The following is a 13,000-nucleotide window of genomic DNA, read 5'->3' on the forward strand; positions in this document are numbered from 1 at the left end:
AAGATGCTGTATATAAACATAAGTAATTAATTATTTGAACATCATTCTGGTTTTCCTCACTGGAAAAATGCAAAGAAGTAGGAATAGTTAGTAGGCAGTACTTGTATCTGTTAACTGTTCTGCTTGTGCAGAACACATCATACCACTCATGTAACATGCTTAACTCTTCTCACATGAACAGCAATGGCTGTATTCATTTCAACATGTAATAATGAGATGTACACAGTGAAAGTGGCAGCACAAGTGAAAAAGCTTCCATACCTAGGTTATCCTTGAAATAATTTTAAAAGGTATAAAAAGGTTTTTTGCTCTGCCAGTGTAAAACAGTGTGGTGAGAGGTTTAACAGCACCCTGCCCCACAGCCCAATCCTAGCCCTGGACACAGATCTGTGGTGTTCCAGTCCTCAACAGACTCAATTTTCCTTGGATGCACCTGTTAAAGACATTCACCCCTGAAGTCTTGCTGGAGTGAGCAGTTCCATTATTTTCATAAACTTCCAAAACATTTTCTGCTAAGTAGTTTTTTTTCTGAGCACATAAAGTCAAGAGCAGCTGTGACATAGAATCCAACTGCAGCAGGTAAACTGGCTGGTACTTTTTCATAATTAAACAAACTTGATATTCAGCAACAGCACCCTAATATGAAGCTCCCATCCATAGTTCCAGTTGTTCCCTTTTGTAACTGAAACATTAGACTGAGCTAAGTTTTAGCATGTTTTTTAATCTGATACTTCAATTAAACATTCATGAGAACACTAAATTATTAACAAATATTCTCATTTAACTATCATATGCCAGTGTAGAGAAAGGCAACATTTTTGGGTTTAACAACAAGTTTGTGTAAACAACTTTAAGTTCTAGCATATATTCTGACATTATGAAAATACTATTTAAAAGTATGTTTTTCATTATCATGATAATGAGAAGGTTCTAGGAAAAACAGCAATGTCAGGAAATTCGTGTGCATTCTAAAGTAGAAGTCATTGACTGCAAAGCACAGAATTTGAAGAAAACAGTGTAATAAAATGTTTTGCACTTTCACTGTTTTGCATGTCACAATTGGAGGCATATTTGCTAACTCTGAAAAGTTTGTGGCACAGTTATGCCCATGTCTGTGATAACAGGCACTTACCCAGATCAGTTACTTCATTCTCTTATGCCAGAGGTCAAAACAGGGCACGGCATGCAGTCGTACATACTTCTGTCCATTAAAAGAACACTCCAGGCATCCATAGACTGTCTCCCTTTTTGAACTTCCCATTCCACAGAGGACACAGGGGCCTTTGGGGATGTTGTTATTAAGTAGATTAATTCGGATATGAGAACCGTCTCTGAGATAGCTTGTAGAGAGATCAGTCATGCTTGCAGCTTTTTCATAATAATCTGTAAAAAGGTCCTCCAAGTAAGGATCAGAGTTAGCAACGATTTCCACTACTCCTTTATCTGAAAAAGAACACACAAGGAAAAGAAGCAGTATTTTGTTATAATACTATGATTTGTTGTTTAAAAAATATCAGTTTAATTATAGAAATAACAACTGATGCACAAAACTGTTCTAAGCATGCCATATAGATTGCTTCCCATCAAAAACCCTGTGTGATGAAAATTTTTCTTCAACTTCACTTAAGACAGCGAAAAAAACTAGAATGTTTTGTATATGACCTATGTAATTATGTTTTTAGAAATATACCTAAAAGGTAGGCATGCAGCAGGCTTCTGAGAAATTGGTGCAAAGTCAAACCACAGTGTACTTCCTTGTTTCTATTTTTGCATTTCTAGTTTTATGTTCTAAACATTGTAAATTCACTTTTATTTCCTATTATTTACAAAAAAATCCCACTACTACTTAATATGTTTAGAAAACTCAGAGGACTCCTTGTTAACCTCCTAGCAGATTTCTGAGGATCCAGATGTGCCAGGTAGGAACCTTTCCTTCTCTCTTCAGGGACTTACTAGATTGAGTGAAGGACATTTAGGCATCTACAGCTCCTGAGATGTATCATACCCACTGAAGATGTATTCCCCTTGTGTGGACTGCAGCAGCACTGGAGGCTTGGTCCATGAAAGTCCTTTGATCAAGAATGGACTACAGTGGAGGAGGAACACCTAATCACAGCATTTTTGGGACATGTTTACTGCTCAGCATTTATCTTCACACTCAGATCTGCAGATTTCCAAAGTACTTGGACTAAGGAGTGTTATAAGTTTAAGATCTTAGTCTAAAGCTGCATACAGGGATCTGCATTTTTGTTGGATGCTATGTTGATATTAGAATGAAAAAAGAGGACTGTGATGGTATCCTGTCACGGGAACATAGTGCCTAAGGAGTACATTCAATTATTGCAGTTAATATTGTTTGATATTTAAAATTACAGCTTTTGCCTTCAACTATTACTATCATTATAACTTGTATAATATGAGATGTAAATGGCAAACACATGAAATAGGCTCAATGTTATGCTAGCTGTGTAATTACTCACTACCAGTTTACCAACAGCCATACGTTTTAAGATCTTTAGAGTTTAATGAACAGATTTGTTATTTCTGAGAGACAGGTTCCCAAATGTAAATTTTAATAACTCTATAATCATTTCAATACATAGAAATAGAATTTCAATTCATTTCAATAGAAATTGAGAGATTCATTTTGCTTCAAAATTTTTTTCTTTAAACATTCATCTTGGACAGAAATTAAAGAAGCAAAGGTACACTTTTAAATAAGACATTTGTGTATAAATATCAAAAGTCATACTTCGATGAAACAGATTATTCTTTAATCTCCTGAATTTGGTCAGTGAAGATGATCCAGATTTCTCTCTTTCAAATCCTCCTTTTGCAATTGGAGTCACACAGAGTTCTGCAAAAATGAAAAGTTTTTAAAAGGACTAAATATAAAAGCCATAATTGCACAACAATTTAATATGCTTTCTAATCAATAAAGTTAACAGTGATTAAATTTAGCTTTGCTAATGTTTTTAATGGCTAGTATAACTTTTTAGTACAAGTCTGCACACAGTAGTAGCTCACAGAATCAAGTAACACAGATTTGATGGGAATTTTTAACTGTTGGTGGCTGTCAATTAAAATCCTCAGAGCCTGTTTTGGTTCATACACAAATTACGGCCATGTTAAGGGGTCAGGACAGTCAGTAGCATAACAATGGAAGCCCTGGTTCTGAAGGACAAACATTTCTGTAGTTTTACTTGAAAGTAGAAATGAAACATTGTAAGCAAGGCTGTGAGTTCTGTACTTACCACTTTCAGTACGGAATTCTATCCCTAACTTGAAAGAAATACTTTAAAGTAAAATCTATGCTATGCAAATTTTTTATTTGTTTCCAGTTGCTGCAATTAATTCCACCTAAATAGCTTTAGATATTTATATGTGCAAATGATGCATCAGACTGAAATTAAAGCCCCAACAGAAAAAAAGTTACTAGTTTAGAAGTTCTGTACACTTTTTTCTTCACTTGTACATTTGTACTTGCCTATTTTATGCAAAACTTATCAGATAGTCTCAGAAACCTGTTCCTCACCAGCTAGAAATATAACTAAGTGGGGCTTTTTTTCCATGCAACCACAGAATTTAAAAAATACCAAGTCTAACTTTTAAGAAACGTTCCCACAGCAGACTATTTTCTTCTAGCACCTGCCTTGTTTTCTTTGCAAGCACCATTTCTGTCAGAATGTCAGAATACTTATGTGCATAAAATTAAAACATCCCATTGTACGGGATCAGGGCTTCTGTATACCAAGAGCAATGAAACAGCTTTTAAAACTTAAATCATTATAAACAATAGCAGTAATGACAGTAATTCACATCACTTACCGAAATTACCATCCAAATGAATGTAGAGTTCAAATACACTAAAAGCAATAGTTGTATGTGCAGGAAAAACAATGGCTTTGTCCCGCCCTTTAGAATTCTGATCTTCAATTATGTGAAACTATAATTTAGAGAAGGATCCAAAGATAAAAACATTACAAATTGAAACGAATAAATAAACAAAATACTAGTCTTAACTTCATATATTGAGAATTATAATGTCAGGGGGAAACTTTGAAGATCAAATTTCACAACTGAAGAATTTTCTATTAACTACTTTGCATTTTAATAAATTTTGATACAGAGAGAGTAATTTGCATCACTTAGTGAAAATTATGTGAATGATTTATTAGTACTAGAAAGAGCAAAGTTAGAAGACTTGTAAGTTTAATTATTGAAATGCATCGAGGGGGAAGGGGGAGGAAGAGCATAAGACAGGGAATAAGATGCCAACCCTTCAAATAATAACCTGAAATTCCAATGTGCTACAGAAGATGACTGTAATAATGAAATAATAATGAAAGAAAGGTTATACATTTATTAGAAAGTCAAACTAAGAAGTAGTAAATTCCACTTTTTTGCTGAGGCTTTACCCCAGGCAATGGCTCATTGTCTAGCCATCTTTTCATGCATTTCCCATCCCTCTGTCATATAAGTACTGCTAACAAAAGACCAACTTTTAAACCACTTTACATTAGTACAATAATATAGATTTACTTTAGATTTTTTATAAGCTTACATTCTAAAAACACAATTAAATCAAACCATAAAATTTATAATAATGACCTTTTTATGCTTGATCATTTGAGTTACAGAACTTTGTCAAACATATTTACCCTCATTGTCTCTCCACGCATTCCAGTATGGACAGTTAATGAGCACTGCCTTGTAGTTCGAATACTTTCCATGACCACACACAAAATTTCCATCCTACTTTTTCTTGATTGATGGACTAGACAATGATCAAAGTTTATTTTTCTAAAATCAAGAGGGAGGCAGGAAGGAAATTCAGACATAATTAGCAGTTTACAAAGCAGCTAAGTAACTTTAAATCAGTAAATAAATCACCATAATGTCTGTTTCATAGCAGTAAAACAGCTGACCAAGGAGATCTCTGGAAACTTAATATTGGTTTTCACTGTTTGGGAACAGAACTAAGAAATTCAAGGAAAGCCAGTATTCTACAAATATTAGAGAAGATACCTGGGACACCCTGGAAAATTCAAAGCCTGTTCATCTGACTCTGGTTTTAGTGCCATTAACTGAAAGAAACCTATATCACTTATAAACAGTACTGAACAATCATGAAACAAGTGACTGTAGAATTTCTACAAACAGTGGCAGTTAGTTTTATGACACTGAATCTTTTTTTCAGGAGACTAGGTCCTCTTCCCTCACCCCCATTTATTAATGATAACATTTGGAGGTTGCAAATAAACTAGGAAAATAGAGAAGGAGAGGTTACAGATAAAAATGGCATGCACTTCTTGGTAAATACCAACAAGGTAACAATATATATTTGCAAATGCCAAATGTTGCATCATGCATAGTAAATGATTTACTGGGATGCACTGCTGGGATTCACTGGGATGCCATTGTTACCAAGGGATAATGTTTGAAATATAAAAAAACAAATTACCCCTAGAATTAGTCACACCATATTTCTACACATTTGACATCTGTGCTAGCACCACAGGAAACAAGAAGTTCATTTTCAGTCTCCACATCTCAACAAGAATGTTGGTAGAAGAGACTTGATTTAAAGAAAAGTCACAGAAGGTTATGAAAATTTAAGTAGATAAACCTATTTTGCATTTTGAAGAAAAGGCAGTGTAATAGCTTCATAAAACCTCAAATTACCTACAATGGCAATAACACATATGGCTCTCTAGTTCATCAAAGGCAAATAAATCCTATTTCTGGAACCTGAAGTTAGGTAATGTTATTCAAAGTAGGTTTCAAATTTTCAATACTATGGTATAGCTCGATAGGAGTTTTGATGGACTCTTTCTTTTTTTTTCTTTTTTCCTGAGACATGCACTGTAATTCAAAGAATTCAGAAAAATTTTACAGCCTGTATTATACAAGTCATGTGTCTAATCCCAGTGATCCAACCTGATACCCTTGAAAATATCAGATGGCGACTGCTACTAATTGACTAAAAATAATCAAAACCTAAGAACTTCAGACTTGCAGCCTAACTGTATGAAATAGAATTATGGAAACAGAAATCAAAACACAGAATACAACCTTGTAGTAAGTTCTCTCAGTAATGTTGGTACTTCAACTTCATGTTTGGTCACTATGCCAAATGAAGCTTTAAAGGCAATAGAATCTGATCCAGCAACATCAAAACCAACATCATTCATTATCTGATTTCCTCTTCTGCCGTTAAGTGAAACATCTGATTTGTCTTCATAGTTGAGCAACTGGTAAGACGAGACACCTGAGTAACAGAAGATAACCTTTGTGTGATGATGAAAAGTCTGAACACAGTATTTTCACATAGCCAGAATAAATGGTACCATTCCTACTGTGCTTAATCATTTTGGTATGAAATTCAGAGCTACACTGAGCACTTGTTTATTGATGGTACTTCTGATGATTGATGGAAAGAGTACATGAGAGTCCTGGGTTTGAATAGAGCTATTTTCAAATTTCTGTATTCATCATTATTCTCCTTGAGTACTTCCACCTGTAACTATGATGCTGATACAAATAAACCAGACATGAGGTGTTTTGGCTTTAATGACAAAGGCTCTGAAACCCAAAATAACTCAGTGGAGGCCACACAGAATATTACAACTAGGAATAAAATGAAAGCCGCTGTATAAAAAGTATTAGGGAATTCTGAATTCTGTCTAGACGCTATACAAAGACCCTAAATTTTCTTCATTTTTGCAGTACATGAATGAGACATGGGTCTGCCAGTAACATTAACTCTGCCTAGGGACTATGCCAGTTTATTTTGAAGGAAAATAGCAGATTAATTCTGACTCATTTTGCATTCAATTATTGTACAACTAAAAGTGTTACCAAAGCACCTCTACAAAAATGTCTTTATAATATCAAATACATTTCCATTACAATAACAGAAAAAATGCTAGAACACGTTGGTTACCAAATTAAAATGAACACAGGGATTAGATTTCCAAATACATCTAAGAATCTGTGTTTTACTCCTTTTTTTGTTTTTAATCCTTAGAAGATATTAGGATAAGCTGACATTGTGAAGTCATCTACTGTGAATCTTGTTTGTCTTTATTTTTAACCAAAAAGAATGTTAATATATTTTTTCATCATTCTAAAAGGATTGAAAATGCTTGTCTTTGTCACATAAAAAAGGAAATTCAATTACAAACCTCCTTGCTTATGTTATAAAGGACTTTCTTAATACTTTCTGCACACGACATTTAACCTTTACAGAAAAGACTTGTGAGGTTTTGTGAGAATTTTGAATGAGATTTTGCAACCTTTTTCTCAGACTTTTTGATGAGATTTTTGATTTTTTTTTCATTCAAGACAAGCCAGCTGACTTCTCCTGAATGTAAGACATAGGATTAAAATTTTTCTTATCATGCCTGTGTCCTGAAATCCCCTCTTATGGGATCAAGGGGTATTTCCTGTGCTTATATTAGTTTGTCTTAGTAGAATTTTTAACTGATGCATTTGTTGTGCAAGTAAAATCATCAATAATTTTACCAAAATTAACATTAAAAAAAATAAAGCAATGAAACTGTTTTGACAAAATCTGTAGACATGAATGACACACTTTTCAAAGGAATGTACAGGAAGATACAGGCCATATAGTGCAATTTTGCAATTCTTAATTCTATTAGAATCTCCTCAAAATTTACTACGGCATAGAAAAAGGAATTTAAAAACCAGTTAAGCTCTTTAAATACACCACACAGATTGCAAACGTGGAAAAAGTCTTATGAAAATCCAATTACACCAGTCAGATGTAATAGCTGTTTTCAAATGCTTCTGCCTGTACAGAGCTCAGTTCAGCACCAGGGACTGCCAGCATGGAAGAGCTGTGGAACTGATTCTTACACACTTAAAAGTGACTGTACAAACAAAGGGTACATTTCTAAACAATTTTTATGTAAAAATTAATCAACATACATCAGTACATCTGTCAGGAATTGGAGGTTTGTGGGAAAAAAAAGAGGCTTAACTGAATTTGTTTAATACTAGTTCAGAAAATATCAATGCTTTTTAATAAAAATTACTTTATTTTTTTTGCTCTTTTTCTAGAAAGTGCTTTTTACCCCTTTTCTCTTACCATTCTGATTTGTATTTTTTTTTCTTAAATATTTATTACATGACTAAGCTAGAAAAATGTTACTACCCATTTACTAAGGAAACATCATCCTACCTGCACAGTTTAGACTATGTTCACTATGTCTACTAGGAAACATGCATTTTTCCACTTGGAAAACAGATAAAAATCTTACCTGCAGAAATTTCTTTCTCCCCTTGAAGAATGTCTTTTAATGTGAAAGGTGTTGAAGCAAATTTAGATTTTTTCGAAAGCAAACATTTTCTTTTTTTAATCACAAGGCTCAGAGGTTGGTATCTGTCAGCTTCACTGAGGCTGGGCACGGGAACTAATCTTCCTCCATCACCAACCTGTTTAACGAAGTTTTTGGTTGCAGCAGCAAACATATTATGACATTTGTAATGATAAAAATAGAAAACTCTGTATCAAGTGTAGCTTCCAGACATCGAGCCCATGTTCAATTCTTCTTATATTGTTCTTGCAAACAAATGCTTTGGAAAAAAAAATCTGTCAAACTGCTTTTTTTTAGACTGAGTTATATCTCACTTTTAAAGAATCAACAGCATCTTAGCTACTGATATTCTATGGTGTACTGCTTGAGACTTCTCTCAGAGACCTTCAGCTAAGCTCTCTAATTCTGCATGATGAATAATGAATCAACAGTGTAAACTGAGAGGGAAATGGCGCCTTTTTCTTGGCAGTTCATTGCCACCCTTTAAAAGACAAAATTTACTGTCATAGAAACAGAAATCTAACTTCCATGACCCTCAGCTTCCCACTAGGAGTTCCTGGTGTACTGCTGTTTGTTGGGTCCTTGCTGCAGCTGAATTCTGGTGTTTTAGCAGCACCAGCAAAGCAGCCCCGGCTGTTCTGGGAGGCACTGGAGTTACAGCTGGCTGGGCACTGGCAGCTCTGCCAGACGGTGTTGCCTTTCCCAGCACTGCCGTGCCCTGCCTGGGAGAGCTCGGCTGGGGCCGAGTGCTGCGCTGGCCCCAGTGTGAGACCAGAGCAGGCTGGGGCACGGGGAAACACCAGCGGGCTCTCATCGTTTGTTATTAATCTCCTGTGACTCAGCTGTCTGTGACCACAGGGCTAGGCTTGAGCTGCACGCATTTACCTCAGGCTGCTGAAAACCTCATTCAATTGTGAGAATGATGCAAAATAATAAAAGTAAAATTGCAGAAAGAAGTGATCGTATTGATAGAGGAATGAGGAGCAACTCAAGAATCCAAGATATAAAGCCCCAGTGTAAAAAGACAGAAAATTGTAAAGAGAAGAAAGACAGACAGTAGAGAGCACTGTGGAGGATCTGTGAGGGAGGCAGAAGCAGCTGATCCACCCTCATGTAAACAATTACTTGATTTTCTAGTGAGATTGATGAACACAGAACTGGCTAAAGCTTACAGGTCTTCTTCCAGAGACTCCCTTTGCAGTTAGAGTATGTAAAGCATCAGGCTTGTAAAGTTACACTTCGGTAGGTGTTGTTACCTCGTTGCCAGGTAACAATTGGTTCGATTGGCTTTTTTTCTGAAGAAAGGTTTTTATGTGAAAGTATCTTAAGAACTGTTCTTATAATATGAACACTTATTAAATATTTATCATGTGTTAATACTTCCATAATAGTTTTAAAGGTTCAGAGTATCAGAAAATCCAACAAAATGGCCAAAAGAGGAGGGCATTACTTCAGCTATCTAAGATGAAAGGAAAGGCTGCTAGATCGTTCTGCTTACTCTAGAGGGTGCTGAAAAATCAAGTCAGGTTATATATAGACTTTGAATTGAAAGCATGGGAAAGCCTGCAGTTAATTCTGGCTGCAATTCATACTACACTATCTGAAAAACCCTGTACGTATTTACTCAATCAAAACACATTAACAGAACTGAAAAGCTTTCAAAGGGAAGAAATGTCTAAGGGAACTCTAAAATGAAAATTGCCTGTTGATCCTTGGTTTAGATTAATCCTGTATATATATGTTTGACAGGATACTATTTTTCTACAAATTGTTAAGACCAGCTGGCACTGTTTATTCAACATGCATTTGTATTTTTCTTACTCACTATGCGGTCATAGATCATACTCAGTGTGATCTAGCTCTAATTTTGATAATGAATATTTTCATTTGAAATGTTTACGTGCTATTCCTGTTACTCTAACACCCTATAATCCATCATAAGTGCTTCAGCAGATGTTTGTGCCGTCCTCATGCCACAGATCAGAGAACAGGAGTCCGAGCACAGGGACATTGCCATGATCTGAAAATGTTCACTAATTTTGCACATCCAAGTGAAGAAACATAAGGTATTTCCCTGCTCCTCCAGCACTAGACACTTTTCTACTTGGCACACCAGTGTGCTTTATGAACTTCCAGCATTTTTGCAGCTAAGGTGTGCTCTCATTTTGGGCAACCAATTAACTAAAACCACTTAATTTCCAAGTGCATAGGTTAGGCCTGAGTCACCACTGGAATAAAAAAAATCTTGCCTTGTCTCGCTAAATCGTGCAGATGAAAATCCTCACTCACATTTGCTCCCTGGGGAGGATCTGGGCTGAAATGTTCCATTGCCCTCAGCACAGAGCCACACAAGGGCACTGGTGAGGCTCCCCTCTGCACAGCCCTCCACAGAAGAGCACGGGGACTTCTCCAGCCTGATCACCTTCCCCTGGAGGGAAGAGCAAGAGAGGTCATTTCCTACACAAGATCAGCTGTGTTTTTTCAGAGGGGGTGTTAGCCATGAAGCAGTAACATAGCAAGTATTAGCTATATGGAGTTGAGAATATTTTATGCCTAAATACTGTATTTTTTTTCCTCACATCATATTTGTATAAAAACATGGAGATTTTTTTAAGAGTAAAACCTAGAGGACAATCCCGCTCTCTGCATGGTGTTGGAAGATGCAGTTAAAAGATAATTCCATAATGATTTTTGGTTCAATATTAGATAGTTATCCTACATTATCCCTTGCAGGAATGTCTGTTACCTGTAATTATAGTGTCTAAAGAGGCATTTATAATGTGATCTAAGGTAGTGCAAACTAGACATTTGTCCAAGGAACTTCAAATGTGGAATTACTTCATTATTTTCAATCCAGACATCTTAAACCATTTGTAATCCACTTGAACTGATCTGACTTTAATTTATTTCTTGTCACAGTCAACCATATCATAAGATTAGCATGATTAAGCAGTCAATTGAAGGGAGAAAAGAAATCTTAAGTGCTAACTGACTGGATAAATGTAGTTGATGTTTCACTTGAAAGGATTAAACCCACAATCTACACCAAATTTTGCTGGTAATTTGTTTAATATCTTCTTAGTGTACAAAAGGATGCCATCAGTTGCCAGATCTCCTGATACAGGAGATACAGGAGTGTATCATGTACACTTCAAGTGCAATTTAACTGCATTACATTTACCTGCATCTCTGCAGAAGAACAAGTGCAAGAATTTAACATATAAAAAACAGCCAAAGAAAATGCTACTGAAAAAATTACTCACAAAATTCTGTAACTTTCCAGCACATGGCATGAGTATTTCCCTAGAAACACAGGATCTGAGCAATACAGACTCTGTTAGATTTCAGGAGGTAACAAACATAACATTTTATGGGATAAAATATGCTTCTAATTACATACACACTTTTTGGGTTTTTCCAACAACTTGAGTGGGTTTAACAGTACTTGGGGGGGGTTTTGGTTGGTTGGTTGTTTGTTTTGGTTTTTTTTTGGTTTTTTGAGGTGGCATTGTCTAGAAATTCTCATGAGCAAAAGCAGCCAGTTTAATGCCATGGCTTACATAACTTCAGAGCTCCTGGAATACAAATTCTGGTGCTTGTTTTATATGCTCTTCTACAGACTTACCTTTCAGGTTCCAGACCTTTGTTCACGGACATACAGATTACTTAATCTATGTTTCATGTGTCCATCTTTAGAGTGCATGAAATATCCCATTTTTCTTCTTTGTAATTGAATGGCAATATTTCCAATGGGGCGATGGATGTGTTAACTGTGAAGCCTTTACTAAAAAGGAATGCAAAGTAGTCCTCCAGGGATAGATATGCCGAGGAAGTGTGTCTGCATTTACACTCACCACCTGTGAGAAGCAGGCACATCTTTCAGCTCTCAGCCTGGCAACTGACAGCATCTTTTTGCTCATTAAGAAGATATTAAACAAATTACCAGCATAATATGGTGCAAATTTTGGGTTTAATCTTTTCAATACCAGCTCAGTTTATCCAGTCAGTTAACACTTAAGATTTCCTCTCTCCCTTCATCTTCCAGCTTTCAACTGTTACATAAACATTACTGTATACAACAAAGCTACTTTCATCATGTGGCATTATTAGCTTGTGAAGAAAAATCTGGAAAAGAAACAAGCCAGTGTGACCTAAAGTAAACTGTTTAATACTTCCTTTCCTTTGAAGGATGCTTCCCAAATGGCTAAATCTTTTTTAACCAGCATCTGTCAGTGGGTGTGCTTGTGTGAGAGGACAGCTTTGTGGGCTTGCCCATCCACCTGTATGAGGATGTAGAACTGTAGATGCTGCTGTGCCAGTATAGCTGAAGAAAAGTTACAGAACAAAGGATTTGTCTGCTACGTTATAACTCACATTGTCCACGCTAAGCTGTCTGATGGGTGCTGGTACAGTTACATCTATATAAAATTTCCCTCAGTCATAGACATCTTGTTCCTTGCTGCTTCTCCTTATGTTTTAAACTGAGCAGCAGGACTGCTTTTATTTTTGGCATTGACACCAGCTCTCCTGTGATACTGGGCAATTAACCTCTATGAAACCTACTGCATGTGGCTGTGCCAATGTGTCACTTCTCAGGGAAGGATACTGCAAGGGCTGATTATTACTAGTACAAAGCACTCTCAGATCTTTGGATGCAG

At 36.0% G+C, this 13,000-nt stretch overlaps 1 protein-coding gene across 1 annotated transcript; it reads right to left on the minus strand.

The window, feature by feature from the left end:
• Window positions 1-800: 800 nt before the first annotated feature.
• Window positions 801-8,496, minus strand: PJVK (pejvakin). The gene is made up of 6 exons (XM_058028168.1): window positions 8,286-8,496; window positions 6,076-6,271; window positions 4,662-4,803; window positions 3,829-3,946; window positions 2,753-2,857; window positions 801-1,443 (listed from the first exon to the last, which is right to left on the minus strand). The coding sequence occupies exons 1-6, from the start codon at window positions 8,494-8,496 to the stop codon at window positions 1,142-1,144; spliced, it is 1,074 nt and encodes a 357-aa protein (XP_057884151.1). The 3' UTR covers window positions 801-1,141.
• Between the last annotated feature and the right edge of the window lie 4,504 nt (window positions 8,497-13,000).

This window comes from Melospiza georgiana, chromosome 7, assembly GCF_028018845.1.
Source record: "Melospiza georgiana isolate bMelGeo1 chromosome 7, bMelGeo1.pri, whole genome shotgun sequence".
Taxonomy (NCBI): Eukaryota; Metazoa; Chordata; class Aves; order Passeriformes; family Passerellidae; genus Melospiza; species Melospiza georgiana.